General features: G+C 39.8%; 1 protein-coding gene across 2 annotated transcripts in view; it reads left to right on the top strand.

The window, feature by feature from the left end:
* DDX42 (DEAD-box helicase 42) overlaps positions 1-21,414 on the top strand; it is a 47,147-nt gene that overhangs the window by 16,396 nt on the left and 9,337 nt on the right. For both annotated transcript variants that reach the window (XM_025360950.1, XM_025360949.1), the window contains 9 exons: positions 2,280-2,430; positions 8,471-8,532; positions 10,029-10,065; positions 10,904-11,053; positions 15,526-15,630; positions 17,033-17,152; positions 18,227-18,403; positions 19,910-20,038; positions 20,643-20,742. In XM_025360950.1, the coding sequence (XP_025216735.1) occupies positions 2,280-2,430; positions 8,471-8,532; positions 10,029-10,065; positions 10,904-11,053; positions 15,526-15,630; positions 17,033-17,152; positions 18,227-18,403; positions 19,910-20,038; positions 20,643-20,742 (1,031 nt within the window). The remainder of the gene's footprint in view (positions 1-2,279; positions 2,431-8,470; positions 8,533-10,028; positions 10,066-10,903; positions 11,054-15,525; positions 15,631-17,032; positions 17,153-18,226; positions 18,404-19,909; positions 20,039-20,642; positions 20,743-21,414) is intronic.

Raw genomic sequence — 21,414 nt, forward strand, 5'->3', positions numbered from 1 at the left:
TAAAAAAAAAAAAAAAAAAAAAAGAAAAAAAAAGAAAACAACCAACCAAAAACCTACTATATGAATGAATATGCATGAGTAATATGTGTATATGTGTATGCTATATATTGACGCATATATATTACGTTGTATAGTATATAGTGTGAATATGCTATTGCTACATTAGCGTACATAACAGTTACTATATAAAGGAGTTTGCATAAACATATTTACTATATATTTTAGACGAGGCACAGTGGCTCACGTCTGTAATCCTGGCACTTTGGGAGGCCGAGGTGGGTCTATCACTTGAGGTCAGAAGTTTGAGACCAGCCTGGGCAACATAGTGAAACCCCGTCTCTACTAAAAATACAAAAATTGGTCCAGGCACAGTAGCTCACGCCTGTAATCCCAGCACTTTGGAAGGCCGAGGCAGGCAGATTGCCTGAGGTCAGGAATTTGAGACCAGCCTGGCCAACATGGCGAAACCCCATCTCTACTAAAAATACAAAAATTAGCTGGGCGTGGTGGCAGTGCATATAATCCCAGCTACTTGGGAGGCCGAGGCAGGAGAATCACTGGAACCCAGGAGTCAGAGGCTGCAGTGTGAGTTGAGATCATGCCAGTGCACTCCAGCCTGGGCGACAGAGCAAGACTCCATCTCAAAAACAAAAAGACCACAAAAATTAACTGGCTGTGGTGGCGTGCACCTGTAATGCCAGCTACTTGGGAGGCTGAGGCAGGAGAATTGCTTGAACCTGAATGGCGGAGGTCGCAGTGAGTGCAGAGATCACACTGCTGCAAATGCAGCCTGGGTGATAGGGCGAGGCTGTCTCAAAAACAAAAAAGTATATTAGTCTATATTATTGTTACATATAGTCACAGTATTACATTAGTGTGTATATATGTGTGTGTGTGTGTGTGTGTGTGTAGCATAACAGTTTAAGTTTTTAAAATAATTCCTAGGAAGACTTGAAATGCTTTAACTTTTTAAACTGCAGTTATTTATTTAAACTAATATTTGGTTATATTACTATTTGATTTTGAGATAGAGTCTAAACAATGGTTTAGTTTATAAAGAGCTGTATTGGCATCCTTTTCTGGAATGTTTGTTAAAGAGAAAGTGATACCTTATGCAGCCTTTAAAAATGTCCTTTCTGAATACTTAAGTAGTATCGTAAATTATTTTGGATTGAGCATGTATTTTCTTTTTTTTCCTTGTTTTTTGAGACAGAGTCTTGCTCTGTCGCCCAGGCTGGAGTGCCGTGGCACAATCTCAGCTCACTACAACCCCCACCTCCTGGGTTCAAGCAGTTCTCCTGCCTCAGCCTCCCAAGTAGCTGGGATTACAGGCATGTGCCACCATGCCTGTCTAATTTTTTATTTTTAGTAGACACAGGGTTTCACCATGTTGGCCAGGTTGGTCTCAAACTCTTGACGTCAAGTAATCCACCTGTCTTGGCCTCCCAAAGTGCTGGGATTAGAGGTGTGAGCCACCACACCTGGCCTGAGCATTTATTTTCAATTCTGGAAGTTTTCTGTTGGTCCCCAGAAAATAGCCCAGAATTTCTGAGGTTTTTGGTCTTTAAAAGAATATCTCAAGTTTTTATTAAGGGTTATAAAGAATAAACAATTTCTAATGTTTCATTAAGTTTCCTTTTGGCTGTGCGTGGTGGCTCTCGCCTGTAATCTCAGCACTTTGGAGGCTGAGGCGGGCAGATCATGTAAGGGGTTCAAGACCAGCCTGGCCAACATGGTGAAACCCCTGTCTCTAGTAAAAATACAAAAATTAGCCAGGCATGGTGGCAGGTGCCTGTGATCCCAGCTACTAGGGAGGGCTAGGCAGGAGAATCACTTGAAACCAGAAGGTGGAGGGTGCAGGGAGCCGAGATTATGCCATTGCACTCCAGCATGGGTGACAAGCAAAACTCCATCTCAAAAAAAAAAAAAAATTTTCTGTTTTCCCATAGCACAGCTCTTTAATATTTGTTATATTTATCTAACAATGATCAGTAAGTTTGTACTGAAAACTCTTCTGTTTTAACAGAACTGGGAGTATGATTTGACCATATACTATTGAAATGGAGAATCTCTTGTGATTACTTTTTTGTAATATTGAAATTTTGCATGTATTAAGTAGTACTTAATTAGGTCATTAGCCAAAGCCTTGGAGGTCTTTAATTTGATCTACATTAAATCTCCTAATAGTAAGATATACTATAATAAAAATTTTGTTAAATGAAAGATTTACTGACCCCAAAGTAAACATTCACTTTACCAGTTTGCATTCTGATTCTCAGCTATTTTGAAGATGAGGAAGAAGACTCTAGCAATGTTGATTTACCTTACATTCCTGCTGAAAACTCACCAACTCGCCAGCAATTCCATTCCAAGCCAGTAGATTCTGACAGTGATGATGATCCCTTGGAGGCATTCATGGCTGAAGTGGAGGCAAGTATCAGCATGTTTCATTAAAATATTTAGCAGTTAGAAATAGATCAAGCTAACTTAGTACTTCAAATCTTACTCAAAATTTGTTTTCTGGTCTTTTTTTTTGTTGTAGTTTTTGAGAATTTTGCTCCAGTAGTCGATAGTTGCATATATCTACTTCCACTTGCCCTGTACTTTTGCGATGGTTGGTGGCTAGAAATTTGAACTTAACCCATGAACATGGTAGCTCTAGACGTATATGTGTGTATGTGTTTTATTTTAATAATCTTAGCATATTTTTGAATGGAATTAACATCTCATTCAATCTAGCATTTGTTAAGTACATATTTATGTAAAGTAATTAAACTTAAGGAACTTGCCAAAATTGTAAATTCTGTATTCTGTAGTTTTAAATGTTATTTATCAACATCCATGACCTCCCTGTAGAAATTTAACCTCATGACCACCTCCTTGAAACCCTTCTCACTAGGCTTTTGTGATTTTGTGTTACTTTCCTTTTTCATCTTTCTGACTTTTTTCTTTTGGTTTGTTTTTGTTTTATTATTATTTACTTTTTATTGTGGAAAAATTTAAACACATACAAAGATAGAATAATAAAATGAACCTTCATGTACCTTCAACGAACTTTATTAGTTAACAACTTTTGGCCGCTTTTGTGTTATCTAATCTCTCCCACCACTGATTCTTTTCTTTTCTTTTCTTTCTTTTTTCTTTTTTCTTTTTTGAGACAAAGTCTTGCTCTGATGTGGGCTGGCTAGAGTGTAGTGGTATGATCATGGCTTACTGCAGCCTCACACTCCTGACCTCAAATGGTCCTCCTGCCTCAGCCTCCTGAATTGCTGAGTTTACAGGTGTGCACCAACATACCCAGCTAATTTTTAAAGTTTTTATAGAGGTAAGGTCTTGCTTTGTTACCCAGATTGGTTTTGAACTTCTAACCTCAAGTGATCCTCTAGCCTCAGCGTCCCAAAGAGCTTGGACCATAGGCATAAGCCACTGTGCCAAATCCAATTCTGTTTTGGATTATTTAAAAATCTCAGACATATAATTTTATCCATCAGTATTTCTCTGAGAACACTCTTAAAAATTGCAACCACCATGTTATTGTTGCACCCAAAAAAACAAATCATTAAATATCCATCTGACTGTTATTTGTGATCCTTCTTGCCATCCTCCTCCAATTTTTCACATACAGAGGTCACTTTACAGCTCTCTATATTGATTACTATATATAAGATTACTATCTTCGTTCTTTATATATTCTTTGGTGACCTCATTTACTTTTAAAACTTTTCTGTGCATAATTTACGTTTTGAGTCCCATCTTTCGCTTTGATTTTGGTCCTGCTTTTCCAGAATTGTATTGGACTTTTTTACATGTGTCCCACTGGTACCTTAAACTCTATTCATCATCTTTTCCTCCTCAACAAGTCATTCTCTTATTTCTATGAATGACATTAATGGTCACATAGTCACCTTAGCTTAAAACTGGCTTTAATTTCTTCCTTCACCACTGCCTCTTCATTTTTTTAGCAGATTATCAGGAATGCTTATTATTTAATTTAATCCTCAAAATAATCGTGGGAAATAGGCAGAAAAATGTATATATAAATAAAAATTTTTAACTGATAATAAAACTGAGCCCTAAGTTAATTCAAATCATTTGCCCCAAATCATATTGGTACTTAATGTGGCAGACCTGGAACTCAAATCTAATTTCTCTTGCTTAGTAGTCCTGAAGGTCTAGCTGTTTCCCATACATCATGCTGCCTTTCCTCTTCTCATTTGCCAAAATCTGTCAATCTTTATAATAGCTCTTGCATCTGTTCTTTCCTTTCTGTTGCCACTGTAGCCATCCTACTTTACATCCTTGTAAATTTTCTCCCTGCTTTAGTCTTTCTGCTGTCTTATTAGGTAGTATACAGCTGCAGGTTAATTAGACCAAAATATGTTTCTTTTCATAGTATTCTCCTTACTTAAAAACTGTCACTTTAGATGACTGGACATGGTGGCTCATACCTATAACCCCAGCATTTCGGGAGTCCCTTGAGTTCAGGAGTTCAAAACCAGCCTAGGCAGCATAGCAAGTGCCTGTCTCTACAAAAAATAAAATTCAGCCAGGTTTGGTGGCATGCTGCTGTAGTCCCAGCTGTTTGGGAGGCTGAGGTTGTAGTGAGCCATGATCTTGCCACTACTCAGCCTGGATGACAAGGTGAGACCCTTTCTCAAGAACAAAATGAAACCAAAAACTATCACTTTAGACTATGTGCCATAGCTCACACCTGTAACCCCCGGCATTTTGCGGGGCCAAGGTGGGAAAATCGCTTGAGGTTGGGCAGCATAGTGAGACCCTGTCTGTAAAAAAAGGAAAGAAAAAAAAATTGGCCGGGCATGGTGGCTCACGTTTGTAATCCCAGCACTTTGGGAGGCCAAGGTGAGTGGATCAGGATTTTGAGACCAGCCTGGCCAACATGGTGAAACCCCATCTCTACTAAAAATACCAAAAAAATTAGCTAGGCATGGTGGTGCACACCTGTAATCCCTGCTACTCGGGAGGCTGAGGCAGGAGAATCACTTGAACCTGGGAGGCAGAGGTTATAGTGAGCTGAGATGGCACCATTGCACTCCAGCCTGGCAACAGAGTGAGACTCCATCTCAAAAAAAAAAAAAGAAAAGAAAAGAAAAATTGTCACTTAATTGGTTATGAAATAAAATCCTTTCAGATTCCTTAGTTACTTGTCCTCAGCCAGAATACACCTCTCCTCCAAGGAAGCAGGGAAAGAAATAATCCAAGATTATTGTGTTTTTGTTTGGCCTAGACATTGCTTTTTTAAAATGTGAGTCAACATTTTTAGTATCGGGATTTTGTCTAATAGTTCAGGCTGTTGAACAATGGACGATCTGGCAGTATACTAAGCCTGTGTTTTTGTGTGGCAGAAAGAGGCTATTGCTGAGCAAATGGCTGCCTACATTAGACAAGTCATGCTTTTCCTTGCTCACCATAGTTACATCAATCCCTGTTTTCTTCTTAACGTTGAGGCCACTGTTTATAGAACCATTTGTCGTTTCTCTTGCACTGTAATTTTTCTTTTCTTTTGAGACAGCATCTCTTGCCCAAGCCAGAGTGCACCATCACAGTTCACCGTAACCTCAAATTCCTAGGCTCAAGCGATCCTCCCGCTTCAGCCTCCTAAGTAGCTGGAACTACAGGTGCATGCCACCACACTCGGCTAATTTTTAGAAAATGTTTTTTCCTGGGCTGGTCTCAAACTCCAAGCCTCAGGCAATCCTTCAACCTTGGCCTCTCAGAGTGCTGGAATTGTAGGTGTGGGTCCGTGCCCAGCCTCTGTATTGTAATTTTTCTTAGGGTGGAGAATTATGTTTCCGAACTTAGTTCTCTATCAGATATCAGAAAACAAAAGACTCAGGGTAATATAAGAAAAATTAGAGTACATTTCTGTAGAAGAATATGGCTACTTATTTATTTCCAGTTTGGTCTTTGAATTTCCCATCTGATTTACAACAACTTAAGTTACTTACTGAAGAATATACACCTAATAGGTGGCAGAGCCAAAGTTCACCTCCAAACACCATATTCCTTATGCAGTATCATTCTGTATCTGAGTTCTTACAGTGTTGTATATTTCTGCCACTTACCAAACTATACAGGATACTTACCAAACACCCAGACTATTCAGGGCGTATATGTGTCTTGCAGCATAGTAGGTATTTAGTTAATATGTTAAGTGAATTGAGGTCAGTAGATCGAGACCATCCTGGCTAACAAGGTGAAACCCCATCTCTACTAAAAATAAAAAAAATTAGCCGAGTGTGGTGGCATGCGCCTGTAGTCCCAGCTACTCGGGAGGGCGAGACAGGAGGATCGCTTGAACCCAGGAGGTGGAGGTTGCAGTGAGCCAAGATCACACCACTGCACTCCAGCTTGGGCGACAGAGTGAGACTCAATCTCAAAAAAAAACCAACAAAAAACTGTTAAGTGATTTACCCTAGGAGTAAAGGCAGTAAATGAATTGTCATCTTTGAGATGTGTTGTATGCGTTGTTTTCTTCTTCATCTTCTGAGATACGAAGATTTCCTAATGGGCTACGTTTCCCAGAGAATCTGGGCTGATTATTTCTTGAGGGATCCCTAGTGATGAATTAAAAAAAAAATTAGCTCTTGATTTTCCAGTTTTAAATGTAGATTTATGGTAGTACAAACTGGCATAGCCCTTTCTGAGTGAGAGTATCCAAGAATGGGCTAAATTATTTTGCTTGGCGTTTTTGTTTGTTTGTTTGTTTTTGGTTTTTTGGGGGATAGAGTTTCGCCCTTGTTGCCCAGGCTAGAGTGCAATGGCACAATCTCAGCTCACCACACCTTCCGCCTCCTGGGTTCAAGCGATTCTCCTGCTTCAGCTTCCTGAGTAGCTGGGATTACAGGCATGTACCACCATACCCGGCTAATTTTGTATTTTTGGTAGAGACGGGGTTTCTCCATGTTGGTCAGGCTGCTCTTGAACTCCCGACCTCAGGTGATCTGCCCGCCTTGGCCTCCCAAGTTGGTGGGATTACGGGCGTGAGCCACCACACCCAGCCCAGATGTCAAATTTTATAGAAAGTATTAACTTTTCTAGTGCTTGAACTAGATGAAAATTTATTTTTAGCCAGTGTTCTGAAAAAGGGTTTATGTAGGCTTAAACAATATGTTCTTCCACTGTTGGTGACCTGTTTCTTATGTTGCATTGCTTATGTCATCTTCAGTTTATAGTCTTAAATATATCTTATAGCTAGTTCAGTCCTCTGAAAAGTAGGTTGTTTGTATGCAGTGCTTCTCTTTAAAACAATTTATCTTCATCAGGAACATTTGGTTTGATAGAACACCTGATCATGCCACAGTATGTATAGTGGCATTTAAAAAAATCTGAGATTGCCAGAAAAACTCATGGTGCTTTTATAGTGAGGAAAAGTTGTGTAGAATGTGAGAAAAATCATTTAATAATTCTGACCGTGATTTTCAAATGTATAATACAAACGATTAATTTTGATCAGTGATCATCAATTTGCGGTATATAAAAATTGCCTAGGCCGGACACGGTGGCTCACGCCTGTAATCCCAGCACTTTGGGAGGCAAAGCAGGTGGATCACCTGAGGTCAGGAGTTCGAGACCATCCTGACCAACATGGAGAAACCCCATCTCTACCAAAGATACAAAATTAGCCGGGCGTGGTGGTGCATGCCTGTAATCCCAGCTACTCAGGAGGCTGAGGCAGGAGAATCGCTTGAACCTGGGAGGAGGAGGTTGCTGTGAGCCAAGATGGTGCCATTGCACTTCAGCCTGGGCAACGAGAGCGAAACTCTGTCTCAAAAAAAAAAAAGAATTGCCTATGAAAAATGTAAAAACTACCCACATGTAACTCACTCACTCCAGCCCCAAGGATTCTGATTTAGTAGGTGTAGAGCAAAATTTTCAGCCTTGAGACTATTGTCATTTGGCGCTGGATAATTATTTGTTGTGGGGCTGTCCTGTGTATTGTTTAGTAGCCATCCTTGGCCTCTACAAACCAGTACCATCAGCTGTACCACCCCCAAAATTAAAAATGTCTCCAGACATTGCCAGATGTTGCTGAGGGGCAAAATTGTCCCAGATTGAGAGCCACCTTTCCAGAGTCAGATGTTTGTGGTCTTAAGCTACACTTTGAGGAAGGCTTATCTGCCTGAATTGAAAGCACTTTACATCTGTAATTTTATCATTAGCTTAAAGCAACTAAAGGTTATGTATTTGTGAAGCAAGCATTTTTGTTCATTTTTCCATGTGTGGCACATTATTACAGATAAAAATTGTGCGGTCCATATACAGCCAAGTTTATAGAGCATTTAGTTATTTCTCTTTGAAAAATAACTGTCGAAATGCAATTTGATGGCATCAGAATGCACTTGTCAAACACATAGCTAAAGTTATTATGGCACTTGTTCCAATCTAAAAATTGTTTCTTTCAGTGTTTTTAGTTGATGTCATTCTATACAGCCTTTTGTTTTATTAGGATCAGGCAGCTAGAGACATGAAGAGGCTTGAAGAAAAGGACAAAGAAAGAAAAAACGTAAAGTAAGTTGTTTTCTTCTCCTTCACAAAGGTTACATGAAAACTGCTAAAGTATTGCAAAGCCTATTCCCCCAAAGTTTATAGACAAAAAATACTGAAGTACACTTGTGTACTTTACTTGAAGTTATTCCTGTATCTTGAATACTTTTTTAAGAATAGAGATGGTAACAGTCTTTGCATTTGGAATAATTGAAAAGCATTCAGTTTGGTAGAATAGTATTTGGTCTTTGACTATAAATAGTTGTTTAGTAAGCACAAGGAATGAATTATAGTAGCGTTTAGGGGAGCATAATTACTAAAATTTGGGCTCATTGTTCTGAGTTTGTCTCATAATTAATATAAAATAGGTTAATGCCTATATGGTTGATTATGAGAAGTAATGGCAACTGTATCATGAAAACTATGTACAGTTGAACCTTTGAACAACACAGGTTTGACTGCATGAGTCCACTCATGGGGATTTTTTTCAACCAGCACAGATGGAAAAATAATATTACACAGTATAAAAACCTGTATATAAGGAGGGCTGTGATAATACCTAATTTTATTTAGGGAGTGACGTTGTGCTGTAGCAGCCGTAGTCAGAACTTGAAGTACTTTATTTTCTGGGAAAGAGAAGTCTACTCTTTGCCTTGATTGAATAAACTCCTAAGGCTTTTTCTGCCAGGCATGGTTGGACTTTTTTCTCCCTGTGCTTGGCCGTCCGTGCTTCAGTCCCTTACCAGGGTTTCTGTTCCGTATGGAAATTTAGCTGTGGTTTTGGTATTCACTGCATGTTGTATCCCCTTCTACCTGCCCTACACTGGTGGTGTTGCTTGCTGGTTGCCTTAGGAATAGCAAGTGCTCTAGGTTAGGTAGAAAGTCTGATTAGAAATAGATGGTTGTGGGAACGGAGCAACCGTATTTTCTCTATAGCTCCTGAGAGATACAGTAAGTGGTGATGATCCCCTTCTCCGTGTGAGCTGTTTAATAAGAGTTTTATTCCCAAACTCATAAAGGAGTTAATGTAGTTTTCTCTTTGTCCCCATCCCTAAGGTAACTGCTTTTGTCTGAAAACCATTTACCCTAGAGCTAGAAATTTTGGGGACAATAAGAAGGTTGGGACCTTCTTTCTAGTATATGCCAAATCCAATATTTTTTTTTCTTTTTAGTCTGAAATGCTTTTCACAACCGCATTGTTTGTTGTATGGATTCACAAAACTAGGACCATTTGCTATCTGTCTTCAGAAGGTTTTTACGTCTGATATTCTTGTTGGTAACTGCTGTTTCTAGGGGTATCGTATCATCCCATTTAAAATAAATGCAAACTGCAGATTATAGAGTGAAACTACACATATATATAATGGGTGGATAGTTTACAGTGTGCTCATTGCTGCTTTGTTATTGTTAGTGTTGAGAGTTCCTGTGCTGTGTGGAATTCAACACTAATCTGCTGTAAGAATGGAGCTGGGTATGTGGAACATTTGCAGGGAAGTTTGTTTCTCCGCTTGTTTTTCCAGGGGTATTCGAGATGACATTGAAGAGGAAGATGACCAAGTGAGTTCCTATGCAGTATTTCTATCTTTTATTTTTATCCACAAAGTCTATACTGAGGACAAGCTAGAGCTTGCCTTCACTCAAAATGGCCATTCCTGACATTCAGCAAGGAATGTCATTTGATTTGCTCCTCTTGTACCTGTGTGACCAATTGGTAATACATAGATTCACATGGCTTTCCCCCATATTGAAGATGGAATTTTTGATCAACTATGACATCCAAAGCAGATACGAGCTTTATTCAGCTTGCTTCTTTTTAAATCCAAAATTAATGTTTATTCTGATAAATCAAGTAGTAGTGTAGTGTGGGACCTATGGATGGCCTCTGGTAACATCTAACCTCTACCTCTTAGAGTCCTGTTTGTGGTTCTTGTATTTCAAGCTGGAACGTTAATGACTGTCCATTAGTCTTTTTTTCCCCATTGTTCAGTTGCGGAGTGATGAGAATCAGAGTGAGTGGTAGCCCTTTCCAGGTTTGTGACCTTTCTAATTAGTGTTAACTTCCAAACTTGGATTGTTAAAGCCACAGCATGTGTTCTATGGCTCTGGGCAGGGTTGGTAGACACCCCACTCCAGGAAGGCTGTGGAACAGACAGATTTATAAGTCTTCTATTAAACAAGTTGCAACATTTAGTAGTACTAACTGTTTAATTCATTTCTTTTGGTTGTTCTTCTAAATATTGCTATTATTAAAGGAATCATTGCTAGTAAGGGCCTTGCCTTACTTGGTAGGTATTTTAACTGTGCAGTCATCTGGTACACTGTGTGCGCTAATTACAGGAGCAGAAACATTCTCAATTGTACTTGGGTGTGATTATGTTCTTGTGCTTTCCTGCAGGAAGCTTATTTTCGATACATGGCAGAAAACCCAACTGCTGGTATGGTTCAGGAGGAAGAGGAAGACAATCTAGAATATGATAGTGACGGAAATCCAATTGCACCTACCAAAAAAATAATTGATCCTCTTCCCCCCATTGATCATTCAGAGGTATGGTATTTCTTGCTGAATTTTACTCTTGTTTCAAGCTGGTACTTTACTTCAGCTTTAACATTTAGATTTTCCCAATACTGGAATACTCTTACATCATGAGCGTATGCATCTTGTCATCTCTACTGGTTGAGCCACAAATTCCATGAGGCTTTATAGCCTATCTTGTTCAAAAGTATAGCCAAATCACTTACATTTGACTTTAGAATTAAAACATTTTTTTTCAAGTAATTATACTTGTTTTCCAGAACCAATACTTACCATCTTTCTCTCTCTCTCTTTCTCTCTTTTTCTTTCTCCTTCTTTTTTTCTTTCTTTCTCCCCTTTCCTTCCTTTCCTTCCTTTCTTTCCTTTCTTTCCTTCCTCCCTTCTCTTCCCTTTCCTCCTAACTTCCTTCCTTCCTTCTTTCCTTCCTTCCTTCCTTCCCTTCCTCCCTTCCTTCCTTCCTTCCCTTCTTCCCTCCCTCCCTCCCTCCATTCTGTTCCATTCCGTTCCCTTCCCTGTCCCCCAGGCTGGAGTACAGTGGCACGATCTCAGCTCACTGCAATGCTGCCTCCTGGGTTCAAGCAATTCTGCCTGCCTCAGCCTCCCGAGTAATTGGGATTACAGGTGCCCACTACCATGCCTGGCTAATTTTTAAAAAATATTTTTGGTAGAGACGGGGTTTCACCATGTTGGCCAGGCTGGTCTTGAACTCCTGACCTCAGGTGATTCCCCTGCCTCGGCCTCCCAAAGTGCTGGGATTATAGGCGTGAGCCACCACACCTGGCCGTGGCATCTTTCTTTCAAACTGGGAATGCTTGGGGCCTGTGTTTACTCTTTGTTGTTGTTGTTGCTATATTGCCCAGACTGGCCCCAAACTCCTGAACTCAAGCAATCCTTTCACTTCAGCCTCCTGAGTAGCTGGGACTATAGGTGCATGCCGCTGCACCTGGCATGCATTTATTTTTTTGTTTATTTTTTTTCCAGACGGAATCTCGCAGTGTTACCCAGGCTGGAGTGCAGTGGCTCAGTCTTGGCTCACGGCAGTCTCCGCTTCCTGGGTTAATTTTTAGTAGAGATGGGGTTTTACCGTGTTGACCAGGCTGGTCTCAAACTCCTGACCTCAAGTGATCCACCCACCTTGGCCTCCCAAAGTGCTGGGATTACAGATGTGAGCCACTGTGCCCGGCCACATTTGTTTTTTTAATTGCTATAAAGTTTTACTGTTGGTCCCAGATCTGGGGCAGATGAGAGGCTATTTCTTCAAAGTGGAACCAGTAATTACAGGATCCTTAAGGAATGAGGACATCAGTATACCCACTTGAAAAAATATCAGTGTTTCATCCAGGTTAAATATCAGCCGAGATCTCACATATACTAATGATTCTAGATCTAGAGCAGTGGTTCTCAGTGTGGACCAAGAACCCCTTTCAGGGAGCCTACAGAGTCCAAACACTTTTCATTATACCAAGATTATTTTCCTTTGTTACTGCATCAACATTTGCATTGTTGGTGTAAAAGCAGTGATAAGTAAAACTGCTGATGCCTTAGCATGAATCAAGCCAGTGGCACCAAACTGTTCTAGTAGGCATGTTCTCCGTTCTCAGACCATTGCAGTTAAAAAAAAAAAAAAGACCAGTTTCACTCAAGAATGCCCTTATGAAACAGTAAAAATTATTAAAATCATGATCCTAGATCTACATGTCTTTTTATTCTGTGTGATAAAATGGGAAGTACGCATAAAGCATTTCTGTTGCGTACCAAAATATGATAGCCATTTCAAGGAAAAGCACTTAATGTGTTTGAGTTGTAAGGTGAACTAGCCACTTTTTTTCATAGAACACCACTTTCACTGGACAAAATCAATGACACTTCAAGGAAAACAATTGAAAGTGTTTATTACCAATGATAGACATTCACGCTTTCGGCCAGAAGCTCACGCCTAAATTTCAACACTTTGGGAGGCTGAGGTGGGTAGATCGCTTGAGCTCAGGAATTTGAGAGAAGCTGGGCAACTTGGTGAAACTCCATCTAAATTTTGTTTTTTAATAACAAAATTCAGGCTGGGTGCGGTGGTTCACGCCTGTAATCCCAGCACTTGGGAGGCCGAGGTGGGTGGATCATCTGAGTTCAGCAGTTCAAGATCAGCCTGACCACCATGGAGAAACCCTGTCTCTACTAAAAATACAAAATTAGCTGGGTATGGTGGCACATGCCTGTAATCCCAGCTACTCGGGAGGCTGAGGCAGGAGAGTCACTTGAATCCAGGAGGCAGAGGTTGCAGTGAGCTGAGATCATGCCATTGCACTCCATCCTGGGCAATAAAAGCAAAACTCCATCTCAAAAAAAAAAAAAAAAAAAGTCAGGCTTTCAAGCAAAACTTAGAATTTGGAAAACTTATATCTACCACAGTAGGCTTGATAGCTTTTCAGTACTTAAAGTTGTGACAAAATTGATGGTGATATTAATAACTGATTTTTAATATAATGAAATGTGTTAACATTTGGATGATCTGTATGTAACCTCGGCGAACCAATATTTTCCAAATGATCTACATATGACATTACAAAGTCAAGCATGAATGAAAGCTCAACTCAAAATACATGATAGACAAATGGATTATAATGTTACAGAGTGTAAAAACTTCAGTAATATGGTTTCTGATTACACAATGAAAATAACTTTTAGGAAATGACCACTTGTCAAGTTTTAGTGTAAAATAAAAAGTATCTGAAAAGGGCTGGATGCAGTGGCTCATGCCTATAATAATTCCAGCACTTTGGGAGGCCAAGGCGGGCAGATCACTTGAGGGCAGGAGTTCGAGACCAGCCTGGCCAACATGGTGAAACCCCGTCTTTGGGATTGGTGGCAGGCATCAGTAATCCCAGCTACTCGGGAGGCTGAGGCAGGGGAATCACTTAAATCTTGGAGGAGGAGGTTGCAGTGAGCTGAGGTCGTGCCAGTGCACTCCAGCCTGAGCGACAGAGGAGACTCTATCTCAAAAAAAAAAAAAAAAAGTATCTGAAAAGGCTACTAAAATACTCTCCTCCCTTTTTCAACTACGTATTTTTTCTTTTCTTTCTTTGAGATGGAGTCCTGCTCTGTCACCCAGGCTGGAGTGCGGTGACGCGACCTTGGCTCACTGCAACTTCCTCCTCCTCCCAGGTTCAAGGAATTCTCCTGCCTCAGCCTCCCGAGTAGCTGGGACTACAGGCGTGTGCCACTATGCCCGGCTAATTTTTGTATTTTTGGTAGAGATGGGCTTTCACCATGTTGGCCAGGCTGGTCTCGAACTCCTGACCTCAAGTGACCCATCTGCCTCAGTTTCCCAAAGTGCTGGGATGATGGGTATGAGCCACTGCTCCTGGCCTGGAGGCCAGATTTTCTTATAGGCTTAAATAAAACCAAGCTATTGCAACAATTTGAATATTGTATGAGCTATTTAAGTTAGACATTAATAAAGAGATTTGTGAAAATACAAGACAGTGTCACTCTTCTTGCCAATTTTTTTTATGTATCCAGAATTATGATTTTTTTTTAACTGCCTATAGAATGCTTATATTTTTCTTAAAAAAGAAGTTTAAGAGCCAGGCATGGTGGCGCATGCTTGGAGTCCCAGCTACTGGAGAGGCTGAGGCAGGAGAATCACTGGAGCCCAGGAGTCTAGCCTGGGCAACATAGCAAGACCCTGTCACTGAAAAAAAAATTTTTTTTATAAAAAATAATTTAGCCAAATTGATAGGTGGTGGTGTGCTTATGTTTTGTATACCTAGTACAGTAAGCTATGAAAAGAATAATAGAAGTGACTACTACTCTCTCTGGAATTGGAAATGCTTGGCCATACATTTTTTAAAAGTTACAAACAACTCCATGTTTTTAAACAGAATAGAACTCCCTCTAAAAGCAGAACTATCTCCAAAAGAAATATTAGGAATGTTTTTAAATGCTTAGAGCTAGGTTAAACAGCTTAATTCAAAACATATTTAAATGTTATATGGTGAAATATCTTCTCTGTCCTCTGAGGTCTTTGGCATTATAGAGATTCCTTAGTCTCCTTCAAGCTTGTTCAAATTCGAGGTTTCCTTAAGAGTCTCTTTAGGAAGTAGGTTGGTGTTAGGCCAGGCACAGTGGCTCATGCCTGTAATCCCAGCTACTTGGGCGGCTGAGGTGGCATGAGAATTGTTTGAACCTGGGAGGCGGAGGCTGCAGTGAGCCAGGATTGCACCACTGCACTACTGGCTGGGTGACAGAGCGAGACTGTGTGTCAACCAAAAAAAGAAGTAGGTTGGTGTTTATATTGAAAATAGGAACAGAAAACAAATTATCTGTACTTTTTAGGATCTAAGTTGAGAATAAATTAATTTTTTTGCTTTCTCTAGCTGGAATGGCTTTACTTGTGTATTATTTGGAAAAGATTATTTTGCATTAAAGTCAAACTTACAGAATTGACTCTTGAATTCTAGACTAACTTTGAATAATTGGACCTGCAGATTGACTATCCACCATTTGAAAAAAACTTTTACAATGAGCATGAAGAGATAACCAACCTCACTCCACAGCAGTTAATAGATCTCCGACATAAGCTCAATCTTCGGGTAAGACAATCATTAAGCTCAGTATTCTTATATCAATGTTAAATTAGTCCAGATTTAGTATTATTATTGGTTATCTAAACTAATAACCTTGAATTTCTTTTCTAGTGATCTCTGAACTGTCTTTGCCAGAATAATTATTATGTCCCTTCTGTTCACATTTCTTAATTTGATTGTTTTAGTCTTCTAGATGCTGTTTTAGGATAAGATCATTTTCTTCTTTCATATTTCAGTGAATTTTGTATGTTCTGTGCTGGATGGGCTAGTGATGAAGGGTGGGAGTCCCCATCTAAAGGAAGAGGAAACAAAATTAATAGATGTTAACATATGATATCTTAGAATATTTTGAAATTAATATAAACTTGTCTGCCAAATTACATATAGTATGCTTTATTTTAAAAATTAGAATAAATTAATACCTTTTAAAATACGCATGCACTGATTTCAGAATGGTTTAAACTGCCTACCAAAAGTTTTGAGCTGCACATTGGCTACATTGGTTTAAGGTGCTGATAGATGGTAAATGAAACACACAGAAAGAATATGCTATGCTATCTACTCTTAATATAGACAACTTTCTTGCCTGTGTGCACCTTATCAGTTACTACACGATGTTTAAACTCCTGTTTTCCAGGAGGGGTGTGTATTTGGTGTGTGTACACTTGTCTGTTTTCCAAGAGGTACTCACCTCCCCAATGACCCAAGAAAATTTTTAAGTAAAACCTTTAACATTTTTTTCACTTAAAAATTTTTAAGTGAAATCCTGACTGGAAATGTCAGCATCACCAGAGGAGCGTTGAAAGATTACCACTTTGGGGGACACAATGGAGATTATAAGCCCCATTCTTCACCTGGGTACAGTTTGAACAGGGCTTGACAGTGGCTAGACCATCAGTCACTAAGGGAGACGTTAATTTATCAGGCACAACTGAAAATGGAGGCAGTAGATTATGTCTTTGTAGCCAGCATATGTAGAGTTGTCTTATTTGGAGCCAACTTGGAATTTTCATTTCAAAAGTAAGATACGTTAATTTTTTTCTACCCTCTGGTTAATGCTTATGCAAAATGGCAAAAGAAAGAACAGTAATGACTTCCCAATTCATTGAACAGTTTTTTTTCCATTTTGTTTGTTACGAGAAAATTAATTTTGATTTAATAAATTTTTAATCATTTAAAAAATTGTATGACAATTATCTTGGGAATATTTGTCATGGAGTTTTTAATATGGGGTTTATATTTGTTACCATTTGAGGTTTTGCCTTTTCATTGTATGATTTTGGCTTATAGACTTGTATTTTCACTTCATACTCCAGCTAAAATGCTAGATCCAGGTAAGTATTGTTGAACTTCAAATGCTGTTAATGTTGAAGTACAAGTCATTCTGGGGAGTTGTCTCTATCTCTAGGTCTCTGGTGCTGCACCTCCTAGACCAGGAAGTAGCTTTGCTCATTTTGGGTTTGACGAACAACTTATGCACCAGATTCGGAAATCTGAATACACACAGCCCACTCCAATACAGTGTCAGGTACGTAAAACATAATGAAAGAAAAATAAAGTAGGGTAATCTTTTGTGACTATATTAGTTTAAAAACAAATCACAGTAGTAAAACAGTGTTTAGTGTAGAACCTTATTGATAAGGATAGAGGTATTTATTACTCTAAGAAGTCACTAAATGGCTGGCAAATATTCTTTTGTATCTGATACCTATCTTGAAAATATGATATGAAGAAAATAATTTATTAGGCCTAAACGTAACCATAAAGGTTTGTATATGGACAAGTTTAGTGCTGTCAATGACTAGAATTCCTTTGTCCATCACTTGAAAATTCTCATTCATTACTGAAAGTTTTAGCTTCTTTTTCCCATTTATATATGGGACTTATTTATTCTTATGAAGAAAATTCTCATTTTCTGTATATGAATGAGATAGTCTGTACCTCCTCAAGGGGAGAAAATTTTTAAAAATTTTAGCAACCCTTCATTATAAATTGCGATCTTTCTGGTTTTTTTTTTTTTTTTTTTTTTTTTTGAAGACGGAGTCTCACTCTGTTATCCAGGCTGGAGTGCAGTGGTGCAATCTTGGCTCACTGCAACCTCTGCCTCCCAGGTTCAAGCAATTTTCCTGCTTCAGCCTCCCGAGTAGGTGAGATTACAGGCGTATGCCACCACACCTGGCTAATTTTTTGTATTTTAGTAGAGATGGGGTTTCACCATGTTGCCCAGGCTGGTCTCGAGCTCCTGAGCTCAAGCAGCCTGCCCACCTCGGCCTCCCGAAGTGCTGGGATTACAGACGTGAGCCACTGCCCAGCCTTGATTTTTCATTTCTATATTTTAAACAAAATGGAGTTGTTTCAGTTCTGTAAGTGGTGGCTGATATCCACATAATGAGAATGATGTCATTTCCTATAAATTAAGAAGTTAATGAGAATGTTGGATATTGATATTTCTATTTCACAACCAGTATGCATAGCACCGGATATGTTTTGTTCCATTGCATATAAAAATGTCATTAGTAGTCATTTATCCTTCCCCAGGATTTGCTTCAGTACACCTTTAGAATTGAAATTTTAGAGTGGTTATATTTTACTTTTTCTCCAGGGTGTGCCTGTGGCATTGAGTGGTAGAGACATGATTGGTATTGCCAAAACAGGTAGTGGGAAAACTGCAGCCTTCATATGGCCCATGTTGATTCATATAATGGACCAGAAGGAGTTGGAACCAGGTGATGGACCAATAGCAGTGATTGTGTGTCCTACCAGGGAGCTTTGCCAGCAGGTATGTGCTTTCTATAGAATGCCTCCTTCCATATGTGGACTAGCAAGGGACCAGCCAGTCAAGTGAGGTAGAACGACCAGGAAACCTTTTTTTTTTTAATTGCAGTAAGATACACACAAAATTGACTATCTCTTTGAGACAGAGTCTTGCTCTGTTACCCAGGTTGGAGTGCAGTGGCGTGATCTCCGCTCACTGCAAGCTCCGCCTCCTGGGTTCCCGCCATTCTCCTGCCTCAGTCTCCCAGGTAGATAGGACTACAAGTGCCCACCACAATGCCCAGCTAATTTTTTCTATTTTTTAGTAGAGACGGGGTTTAACCGTGTTGTTAGCCAGAACAGTCCCGATCTCCTGACCTCGTGATCCACCCACCTCGGCCTCCCAAAGTGCTGGGATTACAGGCATGAGCCACTGCATCCGGCCAACCATTTATTTATTTATTTATTTATTTTTATTTTTTTGAGACGGAGTCTCGCTCTGTCGCCCAGGCTGGAGTACAGTGACGCGATCTCGGCTCACTGCAAGCTCCGCTTCCCGGGTTCACGCCATTCTCCTGTCTCAGCCTCCCGAGTAGCTGGGACTACAGGTACCCACCACCATGCCCGGCTATTAGTAGAGACGGGGTATAACCATGTTAGCCAGAATAGTCTCAATCTCCTGACCTCCTGATCCACCCGCCTCGGCCTCCCAAAGTGCTGGGATTACAGGCGTGAGCCACCGCGCCCGGCGTCTTAACTGTACATTTGTAATGTACAGTTTGGTGGCATTAAGTATATTCACAGTGTTGTGCTACCAGGAAACTTTGGAAAGTATTATGTGTTAAATATTTCCTATATAACCAAATACATACTTTCCCCTAAAAACTGTTTTTATTTATTTTTATTTATTTGCTTTTTTGAGACAGAGTCTCATTCTTTTGCCCAGGCTGGAATGCAGTGGCGTGAACTCAGCTCACTGCAACCTCCACCTCCCAGGTTCAAGCAATTCTGCCTCAGCCGAGAGGTCGGGATCACGGGCACACGCCACCACATCTGGCTAATTTTTTATATTTTTAGTAGAGACGGGGTTTCACCATGTTGACCAGGCTGGTCTCAAACTCCTGACCTCAAGAGATCTGCCTGCCTCGGCCTCCCACAGTGCTGGGATTATAGGTGTGAGCCACTGCGCTCAGGCACAACTATTGTTTTTAAGAGGAAAAGTCTATTGTGATATGGGAATTGTTTGTATTATAAGCTGACAGTTTTTTTGTAGGATGAATTCATTTTGTCTTGGTAGAAAAGCAGTGACAGGATCAGAAAGAGAAGGGGGTAAAATGAATAAAGGAAGATTTTATATAATCTTTTGAGGTGCCTTAATGATATTCTTTTCATTTATACCTTTATGAATAAAATTGTTCCAGGTTTTGATTTTTTATGACATCACATTCTGTTTTTCAGAACTTCGTTTGAGTTGTGACAGAGGTATTTGTTAGTGTCACAGTTTGTTAATATATTATTCACAACTTTGTAGATCCATGCAGAATGTAAGCGGTTTGGAAAAGCATATAATCTTCGATCAGTGGCCGTATATGGAGGAGGGAGTATGTGGGAGCAGGCCAAGGCCCTTCAGGAGGGGGCAGAGATTGTTGTGTGTACCCCAGTAAGTATGCTTTGTGTTTAAATGGCTTCTCAGCCTTCCTTGGTGTGGAAAACATGATTAGTTTTGCAGAGAATTTCCCCTAAAATGTGGTAAAAACAGGGTTGAAAATATATTGATGAATGGCAGCCTGTGGTTTTAATTTTGATTGGTGGCTACATTAGCAGTCCAGTAAGAGTCTCTGTGACATATAGGCTAGTAGCTACAAATTCCCCTCTGTGTCAAATAGTTTTTCTTGTTTTCTCCTACAAAATGATTGCCAAGTTCATCAAGAATCAGAAAGATACATATGGTCAGAACAGCCTAGAAGAGTGTAAACATTGAAGCCTGTCATTATGCTTTAAATCAGGTTACTTTAGAATGCCTCAAAACATGCTTCTGGCCACTTTCCCACAGAATTTAAATCACAGTGTAAATGAAGAAGCCAACTGAGTTATCAAAATTTCCGTTCTTTTGAGCTAAGTAGTGCATAAGATACGTGGCTGTTGGACCATTATCTATTACAGTCTGAGACTAGAGAATTAGCACTTTTTTGCCAGGAGTGCAACTGCTTAGAAAGTCCCTGTGAATGCCTTTATACTTACTGTTCATTTTGTGGATCTCATAGGGTCGACTGATTGATCATGTGAAAAAGAAAGCTACCAATCTTCAAAGAGTCTCTTACCTTGTGTTTGATGAAGCAGATCGAATGTTTGACATGGGATTTGGTATGCCTTGAATACCAGTTTCTTCTTTCCCCATTCTCATGATACTAGTTTTTTTCCCATGTCTTTCTAGAATAGTTTTTCAGCATGAGAGAAGCTAAAAATACTCCTGGATGGGGTTAGACTAGAAATATAGCTAAGATGAACATTTTTACGAGTTTTCTCTGGAAAAGTATGTTAGGTTTTATTGGGTTGAGGAAATTTCAAAGTGCCTTTGTATATAAGGGAAATATTTTCTCTGTTTTTATTTTTATTCATATGCCTTTGATCATAGAGGTTAAGGTCTGTGTACTTGGGTAGGTGAATGTCAGATGATTCGAGGCCCTTTGCTTTCCTATCCTCATAGCTGTCTTTACTGATTGGAACACTGCTAGACCTAGCCCAGTTGGATGGAGGGAAAATTTTTCACTTTTATACTGAACGATATGTCTAGGAGCTTGGTTTTTTTTTTGAGACAGAGTTTCACTCTTGTTGCCCAGGCTGGAGTGCAGTGGTGCGATCTCACTACAACCTCCTCCTTCCAGTTTCAAGCGATTCTCCTGCCTCAGCCTCCTGAGTAGCTGGGATTATAGGCACCTACTCCACACCTGGCTAGTTTTTGGTTTTTTTGTTTTTTCCGGTATTTTTAGTAGAGAGAGCTGCGTTGACCAGGTTGCAAACTCCTGACCTTAAGTG

The sequence above is a fragment of the Theropithecus gelada genome, chromosome 16 (genome assembly GCF_003255815.1).
Source record: "Theropithecus gelada isolate Dixy chromosome 16, Tgel_1.0, whole genome shotgun sequence".
In the NCBI taxonomy this organism is placed as follows: Eukaryota; Metazoa; Chordata; class Mammalia; order Primates; family Cercopithecidae; genus Theropithecus; species Theropithecus gelada.